The 13,101-nt window shown below is 41.8% G+C and overlaps 1 protein-coding gene across 1 annotated transcript in view; it reads right to left on the bottom strand.

Moving 5' to 3' along the window:
* Positions 1 to 5,268: 5,268 nt before the first annotated feature.
* Positions 5,269 to 13,101, bottom strand: part of LOC124551038 — a 147,178-nt gene continuing 139,345 nt past the window's right edge. The window contains exon 13 of the mRNA XM_047125900.1: positions 5,269 to 5,542. Coding sequence (XP_046981856.1) covers positions 5,497 to 5,542 — 46 coding nt within the window. The 3' untranslated portion in view covers positions 5,269 to 5,496. The remainder of the gene's footprint in view (positions 5,543 to 13,101) is intronic.

The raw sequence follows: 13,101 nt of genomic DNA on the forward strand, positions 1-13,101 counted from the left end.
AAGATGCAGGTTCAGGCAATGCATGCCCAACAAACACAAACACAGTCTCACATTTTTGATTATTGACAGTGAAGCAACCATTTGGCGAGTACATTGTTCTACATCTTGTTGAGCCATTTCTAAACTGAGGAAGGTATGTGATAATAGACAACTCTGTCATGTGTTTTCAACTTTTCAACTTGCTAAGCAGCTCAAAAAAAAAGAGGAAACTTCATTAGCTGGTACAATGAACAAGATACATCATCAAATTCCTGATGAGGAAGAGAAGCCCAATGCTGAAATACTTTCCATAACCATGTTGCACCAGACTGGAAACAAAGACTGTATATCAAGAAAAGGAGAAAAAGTCGTTCTCCTGAGTATACTCCATGTTGAAGTAGCAGTAACCAAAGAGTGAAACAAGAATCCTGACACCATAACATTCTACAATGCAGCAAAGCACAGAGTGGATGTAATTGATCAAATGATCTGTAAACAAACTGCAAAGGTTGCATGCAGGACTTGGCTGGTGAATGTCTTTCTACATCTTGGGCTTGGCAGCAATAAATACATGAGTCATCTACAAAATAGTAACGAACAAGAAAATGAGAGGAAAAAGTTATTTTTTCAGCGAACATGTGGACTCAAAGGAGAGAAAGAGCAGGAAGAAGAACAGATAAAAGAAGAGGATATGGGATCAAAATCGTCTACAAAGCAGTAGTAGTGTAAAATCTGCTTCTGCAAAGTCAACAATGCCAATAACAGCTGTTAAAGTGCCACAAAGCTGTGTGCAGAAAATGTGTGTGTGTAAAACAGAAATCATCTTTGCTAAGAGCATCTAGCACAGTCCAATGACTTGAGTAAAAAGTACAACGGAGCCACGGATAGAACTCCTGTGGGTATAATATGGACCAAATATGTTAATATGCTTAGAACCTTCTTCAAATTGTCAGTATATGAAAGTCAACAGTTTAGGAAACCTGGTAGCACCAGCAATGATAAATCGGTAAGATTTTGTTGTTGTTGAAATACATAAGTAATCCAGAATGAGATTTTCACTCTGCAGCGGAGTGTGCGCTGATATGAAACTTCCTGGCAGATTAAAACTGTGTGCCCGACCGAGACTCGAACTCGGGACCTTTGCCTTTCGCGGGCAAGTGCTCTACCAACTGAGCTACCGAAGCACGACTCACGCCCAGTACTCACAGCTTTACTTCTGCCAGTACCTCGTCTCCTACCTTCCAAACTTCACAGAAGCTCTCCTGCGAACCTTGCAGAACTAGCACTCCTGAAAGAAAGGATATTGCGGAGACATGGCTTAGCCACAGCCTGGGGGATGTTTCCAGAATGAGATTTTCACTCTGCAGCGGAGTGTGCGCTGATATGAAACTTCCTGGCAGATTAAAACTGTGTGCCCGACCGAGACTCGAACTCGGGACCTTTGCCTTTCGTGGGCAAGTGCTCTACCAACTGAGCTACCGAAGCACGACTCACGCCCGGTACTCACAGCTTTACTTCTGCCAGTACCTCGTCTCCTACCTTCCAAACTTTACAGAAGCTCTCCTGCGAAAATCTCATTCTGGAAACATCCCCCAGGCTGTGGCTAAGCCATGTCTCCGCAATATCCTTTCTTTCAGGAGTGCTAGTTCTGCAAGGTTCGCAGGAGAGCTTCTGTAAAGTTTGGAAGGTAGGAGACGAGGTACTGGCAGAAGTAAAGCTGTGAGTACCGGGCGTGAGTCGTGCTTCGGTAGCTCAGTTGGTAGAGCACTTGCCCGCGAAAGGCAAAGGTCCCGAGTTCGAGTCTCGGTCGGGCACACAGTTTTAATCTGCCAGGAAGTTTCATATCAGCGCACACTCCACTGCAGAGTGAAAATCTCATTCTGGAAACATCCCCCAGGCTGTGGCTAAGCCATGTCTCCGCAATATCCTTTCTTTCAGGAGTGCTAGTTCTGCAAGGTTCGCAGGAGAGCTTCTGTAAAGTTTGGAAGGTAGGAGACGAGGTACTGGCAGAAGTAAAGCTGTGAGTGCCGGGCGTGAGTCGTGCTTCGGTAGCTCAGTTGGTAGAGCACTTGCCCGCGAAAGGCAAAGGTCCCGAGTTCGAGTCTCGGTCGGGCACACAGTTTTAATCTGCCAGGAAGTTTCATATCAGCGCACACTCCGCTGCAGAGTGAAAATCTCATTCTGGAAACATCCCCCAGGCTGTGGCTAAGCCATGTCTCTGCAATATCCTTTCTTTCAGGAGTGCTAGTTCTGCAAGGTTTCGCAGGAGAGCTTCTGTAAAGTTTGGAAGGTAGGAGACGAGGTACTGGCAGAAGTAAAGCTGTGAGTACCGGGCGTGAGTCGTGCTTCGGTAGCTCAGTTGGTAGAGCACTTGCCTGCGAAAGGCAAAGGTCCCGAGTTCGAGTCTCGGTCGGGCACACAGTTTTAATCTGCCAGGAAGTTTCATACATAAGTAATGTTTTAATAATAGTGTTAAATAATCAATGATATAACTCGCAAAAAGCTAGGCATAAAGTAGTAAAGTCAACACGAAAATATTTTATGCAGGCTCAAAATGACCCCTTTCCACAGTTTTAGGGATGTCAGAAACTTCACCATTCTAGTATCAATTCACTGAAGTCGCTGCCTCCCAGGAAGGTGCAATGACAGTAGTCCACCTTGGAAATCTGTTCACTAGGTTGCCTACTTGCAGGTATGATCTAATAAATGTGGCAGTACCAAAGGGATGACCCGTCTATATGGTCTGACACACCTGCCCCTCAGTGATGCACTCTTCAACTACACCACAGCGCATATGACGAATCCAAACTTGGACTGATGCTCTATCCACTGATGTCATTTTTCTATACATCTTGTAGTTTTTGTGTAGTCATCTTGTGATGTACCACAGGTATTTATGAGTGACCTTGTATTATTAACAATTGTTTGTGATGCATTAAAACTGTTTGCCACGCAGGGACTCTAACCTGGGGTCCTGTGCTGCATACTGTGCTATCTGATCACACCGAGGTGAGAGAAGAGGAGGAGACAGAGGCAGGTGGTGGCCAGGGGGTCATGCAGAGTTCCCGCCTTTGCAATTCAGAAAACCAGGTACTGGTGGGACGAATTCAGATGGCATTGGCCATGAAGCAGTAGTTGAAGACAGGTGTTGTTTCAATGCGTCTGTCTGACACTCGGTGACTACTCTATGAGGTGAGCAGCAATCTATCCTATTCCATAAACCATTGTTTTCAGATTACAGGACTTTGCAGTTCTCTCTCTCAAAAGTTCTAACTGTTGAGAAACTCGGTATGTTACTGCCGTGAGAGTTCAAGAGTAACTGTCAAAGGCAACTGCCAGCAAATTCTCTGGTATTCCCGAGGAACAAACTGCAGCAAGATTGCCAGTGTCACACAACTTACAGCACTGAGATAATAGCTGTTATTGTATCTTACACATTGTGATCAGAAACAGTCTGAAAAGGTTGTAAGGGTGCTGCAGAGTAGGTTGTGCTGGGAAATAATTGTTAAGAAAAAAATTCAGTACCTTGTGCGCTTTCTGAGTTACTTTGCATTGAAGTCAGTCAATCAGGCCATCATGCATTTATTTTAAATGGCCTGCCAGATATAATTAGTGTAAGTTGTTCTCGTAGCATAGATGATAGTGCCAGAGACTGCTCAGCCTTCGGCTCGGGTTTGATCCTACTACAATCCCGTGTCCAATTTTTGTATCACTCTGTTGTTCAGTTTTAGGAAACTGAATAAAGAACACAACTGGTGACACAGTAGCTGGCAGATCACTTGAATTTGCGCACACAACAGCCTGCTTGGCTATCTCCAATGCTAATAAGCTCAAAAAAGGTGCAACATATCTAGTTTTTTCCTTAACAATTATATCTCCACACAACCCACCCTGCAATAACCTTACAAGCTTTTCAGACTGTTTCTGATCACCCTGTAAGTTGTGAGGACAACACCATCAGCTGCATTTACTGGTTTTATTCAAACACAAATTGTTAAGGTGTTACAGTACACCATCTTCAGGTTGTCTTTGATTTTGGGTAATCATAACAATTCCAGGACATCATTATTACACTTTCTGCACAAAGTCCAAAACAACGATGTCCACTAAACTGAAACTTCTTATCACCTGTGGTGTGTACAGTAGCAGTACTAACAGTTTCAGTTGACCTCCAATATTAAGTTATACAATGTGACATTGTGTTCGTGCCATGTCCACACCGCTGTTTGGTCATGCCATTCTGTTGGTATGCACTGTGCATCAGTTGCAAGTATCTCAGTTGCAGTATGAATATGTTAAGGGATTGCTGAATAACAGCTGTATCTATTTCTGTTAATGCTTTCAGATAAACATGTTCTCCTAGTGTATAAAATTTTCTTGGTGCACTTGTCAAATTAATTTTCTATAAGAACTCTGAGCTCTTCTTCATCAGAAAGCAACTTATGAAGAAAATGGTGGATTTTGTCAAAAGTTTCAACTTTTATAGGAACTTAATGCGGCGAGTGCACCAAAAAATTTTAATAATACACATCTGTCATTAAAGATGTTTCGATTATATTCTGTGACTGTTGATGGCAGTAAGAAATCTCACTTGCTCAATAACTCTTATACAATGACTAAGAGACAGCACACAATGAGTAGTCTCTCCATCACTGACATTCCACTACTGATGAGGCAACAAATACTACATAATCCATAATGCAACAGCTTGCCTTCTATGCTGAACTCCTGCACACTTATTGCACATTTTATAAATGGAAAATATATTACTTTCCAGTGCCACTAATGTATTCTGCAAGAGAAAACCTTCTCACAAAGCTGCCATTTGCTTCAGGTCACATTTTGAAGTAGGCACAAGTTTCTTTTGTCACAAACATAGAGCTTATCCTTACTGACACATCATTATCTATACATATAAACATGCACACAGAAAAATACACAAATGCTCATATAATGAGAGGTACTGTCTTATGTAAGGATTAAAATTGTTAAACAACATGAAAAACAGATAATAATAAATGTACATGATACAAACAAAGGCTGATTTGTTACATTAACTGAAAATATATCTTCCTTCAAGGATTTAGAATATTTGATACAAATGGTAACAGAACTACTGACTATTTAATCTGCAGCTATCAACAGAAGAAATTATGCAAGGTATGTAACACAGGTTGAGATAGGATTCTTCAAGGGGGGAGGGGGGGGGGGGGGGGAGGGGGGGTTTAATCACACTAAAACTCAGCTCTGATAATACTTACAGATCCTTCTGAGGCACTACAATAAGATTTACCAACTATAAGAAAAACACTTGTTTTCATAAAAGCTTATTTCATACTGTCACACACATTAATAATGACTAGAAAAACACCAATACTATAATTCTGAGACAGGTAACTACATCACGGTTGACACAGGAAACCTGAGGCTGTGTGCACCAGCACACCAACAGCACAACATATCACAGAAGATAGGACAGAAAGAGGTCAGTGCGGAACGAGCGTGTCTGTTGCCGCCTTAAAACGGAGCAATGTATACATTGGCATCTAGATGTTGCAGAAACCTGGAACATACGTAAATGTGGTCACATATCATTAACAAATTATCTTTATAATTATTATAACTATAACAATATTATTATTGTTGTTGCTGTCAATGTTGTTCTCATTGTTATTTATCATTATCATTAAGTTTTCCAATCCATGTCTCTTCATTGCTGAATGAATAATATTGATCCACTTCACAGTGTCCATACAAATAATTTGATTTTGTCCATTATAAATTGTTTTGTGAAGGCCTGCGACTGAGGGAACAATGGGTTTGTTTATAAATAACTTTTCTGCTACCAGCCACAATTTTATTTTATTTATATTTTACATGACATATTTTGAGAGACGATTCCCATTTTCAATTGTGTTTCCTCTTTGTACTATGCTATTTTTACGTAATGTTTTTAACGTGTGAGGTTCTGCTTTGTTTTCTTGCCTTTACAGCAATATAGAAAAAATTCCCAACATTTAGTTACTTGTTCCACAAAAGCACGGGAGAACTGCCGGGAAAGCTTTAAACATCACAGTTAGTTACTTATTGATTTTTATATGTAGTTAGTGGCCAAATTTGGAAGAACTTGTACTTACTGTTTTCTTATGGTCCATTTGTGCAGAGCCTACCCCATGTTAAACATCACACACAACTGTCAGTGCACAGTATACATCGAGAGTAACTTACATAAACAAACAGATGGAAAGATGTTTTTAGATATATTTCAAAGATTTAATGTTATAGGTCTCCTGGAGAGTATGATATGCTTTTGTTCGAAGGGTATTTATCTCAATAATATGGATCATAATTTACTTAAATCTGTTGTTGTTGTTGTTGTTGTGGTGGTGGTGGTCTTCAGTCCTGAGACTGGTTTGATGCAGCTCTCCATGCTACTCTATCCTGTCCAAGCTTCTTCATCTCCCAGTACCTACTGCAACCTACATCCTTCTGAATCTGCTTAGTGTATCCATCTCTTGGTCTCCCTCTACGATTTTTACCCTCCATGCTGCCCTCCAATACTAAATTGGTGATCCCTTGATGCCTCAGAACATGTCCTACCAACCGATCCCTTCTTCTGGTCAAGTTGTGCCACAAACTCCTCTTCTCCCCAATCCTATTCAATACTTCCTCATTAGTTATGTGATCTACCCATCTAATCTTCAGCATTCTTCTGTAGCACCACATTTCGAAAGCTTCTATTCTCTTCTTGTCCAAACTATTTATCGTCCATGTTTCACTTCCATACATGGCTACACTCCATACAAATACTTTCAGAAAAGACTTCCTGACACTTAAATCTATACTCGATGTTAACAAATTTCTGTTCTTCAGAAACGCTTTCCTTGCCATTGCCAGTCTACATTTTATATCCTCTCTACTTCGACCATCATCAGTTATTTTGCTCCACAAATAGCAGAACTCCTTTACTACTTTAAGTGTCTCATTTCCTAATCTAATTCCCTCAGCATCACCCGACTTAATTCGACTACATTCCATTATCCTCGTTTTACTTTTGTTGATGTTCATCTTACATCCTCCTTTGAAGATGCTAGCCATTCTGTTCAACTGCTCTTCCAAGTCCTTTGCTGTCTCTGACAGAATTACAATGTCATTGGCGAACCTCAAAGTTTTTATTTCTTCTCCATGGATTTAAATACCTACTCTGAATTTTTCTATTGTTTCCTTTACTGCTTGCTGAATATACAAATTGAATAACATCGGGGAGAGGCTACAATTAAATCTATTTTACAATAATTCTTATTTCTGTGTGTTACTCTTTTCATTTAAGTATATTCTCAAGAAATTCACTGATTCACTTTCAGGTTTTTCATTTAGTATTTTGTCTTCTTCTTCTTCTTCTTTTTCTTCTTCTTCTTCTTCTTCTTATTATTATTTTGTATAGGCCAACTTAGGACCAAGATATTCAACTGTTGCATTTGGAGTGGGCTTTGACGTTTGCCCAGTAGTTATGCATCCTCTGGCTGTGTTGTTCCTTCCTCTCCTGTGTCCAGAGGGCACTAGTCTTCTTTCTTGGTAGTCTGTCCTGGAACCTCTTTTGTTTAAGTTTCTTCCTGAATATTGTCCAATCCTTCAAGTTTCCTTCTGTTATTCGTAGTTCCTGAAGATCTTTCTCCATTTCCATCAAACATGGTGACTTGGTCTTCCTCTTTTGCCAGTAACAGAGAAGCTGGTTGGTCAATCTGTTACGATACATCCTGTAAACGTGTCCATAAAATTCTAGACGTCTTTTTCTAGTTACATCTGTGATCCTTTCACAGTACTCATAGAGCTCTTGGTTGGGTCACCTTTTATAGTTGTCACCTTCCTTGACTGGCCCCAGTATCTTCCTCATTATCTTTCTCTCCTGGATCTCAAGCTTTTCAGTAAGTCCCTTCCTATTGAGTACTAAACATTCTGAAGCATGTAAGACTTCAGGATGGGTGACTGTCTGGTAGTGCTTCAATTTAGTGTTACGGGAGAGACATTCTTTATCATAAGTATTCTTGGTCAGCTGGTATGCCAGCTCTAGTTTGTTGACTCGAGTTGACAGTGCTGTTCCTTCAGATAGATTGGGTTCCAGCCATCCTCCCAAGTACTTAAACCTGTTGATTTTCTTGATCTCTCCCTGGTTTAGATGCAGTGTACTAGGAGATTTGTCTATGTTCATGATGTACTGCATTTTTTCAAGTGAGACATGAAGCCCAACCTTTACTGCTTGCTGTCTGAGAACATTGAGTTGTTCCACTGAAGTTTCTACTGAATCTGGTAGAAGTGCTAGGTCATTGGCAAATGCCAGGCAATCAACACTGAGCCCATTGCACTTATGTCCCAAAGAGATACCATTTGGAATCCACTCTCGAGCTAACTCCTTCTGCCATTCTCTTATTACCTTTTCCAGGGCACAGTTGAAGAGGAGAGGGGACAGACCAGCTCCCTGTCTTACTCTTGATTTGATTTCAAAACTTTATGAGAGGTTTCCTTATGACCTGGTGTTGCTTAAAGTGTGTTGGCTAAGGCTGTGGGTCTTGTCACCTAGCCCTAGTTCTTGAAGGATGTTCTTGAGAGTAGGTCTATCGACTGAGTCATATGCCTTTTTGAAGTCAACGAAGATGATGACATACTTCTTACCATCCATTTTTACTTGTCGTAGCTCTGACTTCAGGCTCAGTATTTGTTCAGTACAAGAGCGCCCTTTTCTAAAACCTGCGTGGTATTTCCCTAGCTATGGGTCCAGTTGAGGTTTGGCTCTGTTTAATAAGGCCTTGGAGAAAATCTTGTTATGTGACAGGTACCAATGAGATTCCTCGATAATTATTGACGTTAGTCAAGTACCCTTTCTTGTGTAAGGGATGAATTAAGGCAGAAGTCCAGTCACTAGGTAATGTTTCAGTGTCCCAAATGTTTTTTTTAGGATTTCTGGCAACTTGCTTACAGTCTTGTCTCCCGCCTGCTTCTGTAGTTTGGCCACTGTTAAGTCTTCTCCTGATGCTTTGTTGTTTTCCAAGGACTGGATAATTTCTATTTCTTCTTCTTTTGCCGGTGGTTGTGAGTTTGGATGCTTGGTGTTGTCCTGGTAATCAAAGAATGTAACAGGTGATTCACAGTTCAGGAGATTCTCGAAGTACATGGCCGGGAGATGGCAGTTGTCTATATCATTGTAGGCTACGTGAAATGGAGGCTAGGTGGACTGTAGTGGATTAGGTTCCATTTAAAACTGCTGTAGAAATTCCTAGTGTTGTTTTTCTTGAAGTCGTTATCCAGTTCTGTCAATTGGTCTTTTGTGAACTTCTGTTTTACCTGTCTCATGGTTCTGACAGTTAACTTTCATTGTTCCATGAACTTGTCTCTGTTCTCTTGAGCCTTCTGTGAGTTCCACTTCAGCCACGCCAGCTGTCTCAGCATTACTGCTTCCTCACAGGTAGTTGTCCACCAGGCACATTTCTTTTGTTTCAGTAATGGTGCAGTCTATGTGGCAACTTTCCCTATGTTCTTCCTCAATTCATCCCAATCTCTACTTTCCAGTGATACCAATTTCTCTGCAAATTGGTTGCAAGTTGAAGGTTTTTCTACATCAAACTTAGTAAGCTTTAGTGACTTGGTTCTCTTAGTGTTCCTAGGCAGAAATCTCAGCTTTATTTTGGAGAGATAGTGGTCCAAATTTGCTCTTCTCAACACTTTTACATTGTGGATCTCTCTATGGGATTTCCTTGAGATGGCAACAGATCAATCTGAAATTCTCCTAAGAGGTTGTTGGGTGATGTCCAGGTCATCTACTTTTGTCTTCATATTTTCTGTAATGTGAATGTATCTCTAGTTGTTCTAACAAATCCAGTTCATGCCATTTATTTAGTCGGTGGAGTACTTTGACACTTTGCTCTACTTTTCCAAATGAGTGTCCTGTATGTGCAGGTTTTAAGGTACTCTGTTGTATGTGGTGTTGAAATTTTGGCCAGCTTGTCCTAGGAGCATTCCTGGCATGTTACTTAGTATATTCAAAGTCTGAGTATAGGTCATGATTACACTATATTATGTAGTTTATTTTCTGTAGAAAACTCAACTTTTACTTTGCGGTTTTTAAAAATATTTCCAATCTTCTGTGATATATTGCCAATGTATGGGATGCTTTAGATATGCATTTGTTTTGGTTCTTTTCTTCCTCTCTCCCAGATGTTCTTTTAGCTTGGTTACAATATAGAAATTGCATGATGCAAGTACTGGACTTCCCAATCAGTACCATCAACCCATCAACATCTGCTTTGCAAATGAAATCATATAGTTCCAGAGACTTTTACTGGTCTCATACAGATGTGATTTTACGTATACAGATTGAAGTGGTGAGTGAAAATTTGTACAAAGGCTGGAAATCGAACCTGCGTCTCCTGCTCACTAGGCAGGTGTGTTAGCCACTAAGCCACCATGGTGCAGCGGTTCACTATTAGATAGATTCAATCACATCCTATGCCAAAATATTCATGGGCCATCAAGAGGAATCCTTCCCAAACACCCAGAATCATAAACCCCTTACCTGCTTCAGATTCACTGATGACATCTTTGCGATCTGGATTGAGGGTGAGGACACCCTGTCCACACTCTTCCAGGACCTCAACAGCCTCTACCCCGTTTGCTTCACCTGGTCCAACTGAACTCAACAAACCACCCTCCTAGATGTTGCCTCCACCTCAAAGATGGCTACATCAGTACCTATGTCCATATTAGACCTGCTAACAACATGCAATATTTCCACTTCAACAGCTGCCACCAATTTCATACCAAGAAGTCCCTTCCATGCAGCCTAGCCACCTACAGTCATCACATCTGCAGTGACAAGTGGTCCCTCTCAAAATATACCGACAGTCTCACTGAGGCCTTCACAGAACATAATCATCCTCCCAAACTTGCATGAAAACAAATCTCCCGTGCCTTATCTTGCTAGTCTCCCACAACCCGCCAAAGTCTCACTCTCCAGCCACAGAGGGGCATTCCCCTTGTAACTCAGTACCACCGAGGAATGGAGAAACTGAATGACATTCTCCGACAGGGTTTCGATTACCTCTCATTGTGCCCTGAATGAGGGATGTCCTGTCATTTGTCTCATCAATCCAGCTCCTTCCCTGTTCTCATTCCAGTACTACACAGCCCTCACTTCACTGACACAGCCAGTCTTTTCCCTCCTCTCCTTTTCTGCTCCCCCCCCTCCTCCCAACCTCTCCCCTGCAGTCCATCTAATCTCCCGACTGCACCTAGCTGCCCTACTCTCTCTCCACCTTGCCCTCATGCAGTCCCCAGTAGCACTTCACTGCTCCCACCCTCCACTGCTATCCCCCCCCCCCCCCCCTGCCACAGCCTCCTCCTTACCCCCACGCAGTTACCACTCCCACCACGTACTGCTGCTGTTGCTCCTAGTGTGGCTTCAGTTGCCAGAGGCTGCAGTCGTGTGTGTGTGTGTGTGTGTGTGTGTGTGTGTGTGTGTGTGTGTGTGTGTGTGTGATCTATTTTCAACACAGGCCTTGTTGGCCAAAAGCTTGTATTATGGCAGTCTTTTTGTTGTGCCTATCAGCGACTCAGCATCTCTACTATATGGTGAGTTGCAACTTCCCTTTTCATAATGTTGTTACATCCCATCCTGAATTTTCCATTGTTGAATTCTTGCCTGACGGCTTTTCTTTGATCCAAACCCAGTGCTGTTTTCCTTGTTACTATTTTCTAACAGATTACTATACTCAATGTCCATCCTTCTTTCTCTCCATTCCTGTATTTCTCTTGTCGTCTTACAAACTGCACTCTACATTCTACTTATGAGCCACAATGTATCAACCATTTTGGCCACGCACAACAGGCAGCTACAACACCACGCTGATTGTCGGTGCAGCATGTTATGTCCCACATTACTCCTGCCAATATCATTAATCCTATACCTTTAAACTGATCGCTCTCCATACATCACTCTCCCATATTTTTGTGTGTTATTTCCCACATGATATTGTATCTCATCCTACGAACCCCTCCCAACCCCCCACTCTTTCCCCATTCTATCCTGGTTCGCTCCCACTAATTTAACCTCATCCAATCACATCTGCTATCCCCCTTATTCACACTTGTCCACCCTCTGACCTGCTGCCCACAGATAAACATTTTATTATTATTATTATCATTATTTGTATCTTTTCTTTGATCTCATTGTGACTTCATGCCAATTTTAGCGAGTACTCGCCTATCACTATTGTCAGCTCTCTCAGGTTTCATCTTGTGTCCCCCTTTTTCATCCGAGTCTTCCTTTTTGTGATTTTTATCACATATTTGAATGTATTTTTGCTAATTTTTTTGGACATAATTCTACATTACTTGCGTAATTTTTTTTGCATTTATACCACTATAGATTCCCGCTCCTTTCATCTGCATCAATACAGAAAAGCTTCCTTATCCCTAGCCAGAACCCAGACCCACATACTGTTCCTGCATTGATGCTTGGCTCATGGAAAATGGCCTTACCACTGTTGAACACTATCTTTCCCAATGCCCAACAGATTCCAAACCTACAACCTCCTTGCTAGGCACCACGACCAGCTATGTCCTCACCCACAATTAGTTCTCCTTTGAAGGCATTACCTACAAACAAATCCGGGATATGGCAATGGGCATCCGCATGGCACCACCCTACGCCAACCTATTCATGGGCCATCTAGACGAATCCTTCCTAAACACCCAGAATCCTAAACCCCTCACCTGGTTCAGATTCACTGATGACATCTTTGCGATCTGGATTGAGGGTGAGGACAGACTACTCACATTCCTCCAGAACCTCAACAGGTTCTCCTCCATTTGCTTTAACCGTTCCTACTCAACCCAACAAATCACCTTCACAGATGTTGAACTCCACATCAATGATTGCTACATCAGTACCTCTGTACATATTAAACCTACTAACAACATGCATTCCCCTCAAAACTCAGTACCACCCAGGATTGGAGCAACTGAATGACATTCTCCACCAGGGTTTAGACTACCTGTCATCATGCCCTGAAATGAGAAATGTCCTGCCTACTATCCTTCCCAACCCCCCCCCCCCCCCCCCCACAGTGG

The sequence above is a fragment of the Schistocerca americana genome, chromosome 9 (genome assembly GCF_021461395.2).
Source record: "Schistocerca americana isolate TAMUIC-IGC-003095 chromosome 9, iqSchAmer2.1, whole genome shotgun sequence".
NCBI classification, from domain to species: Eukaryota; Metazoa; Arthropoda; class Insecta; order Orthoptera; family Acrididae; genus Schistocerca; species Schistocerca americana.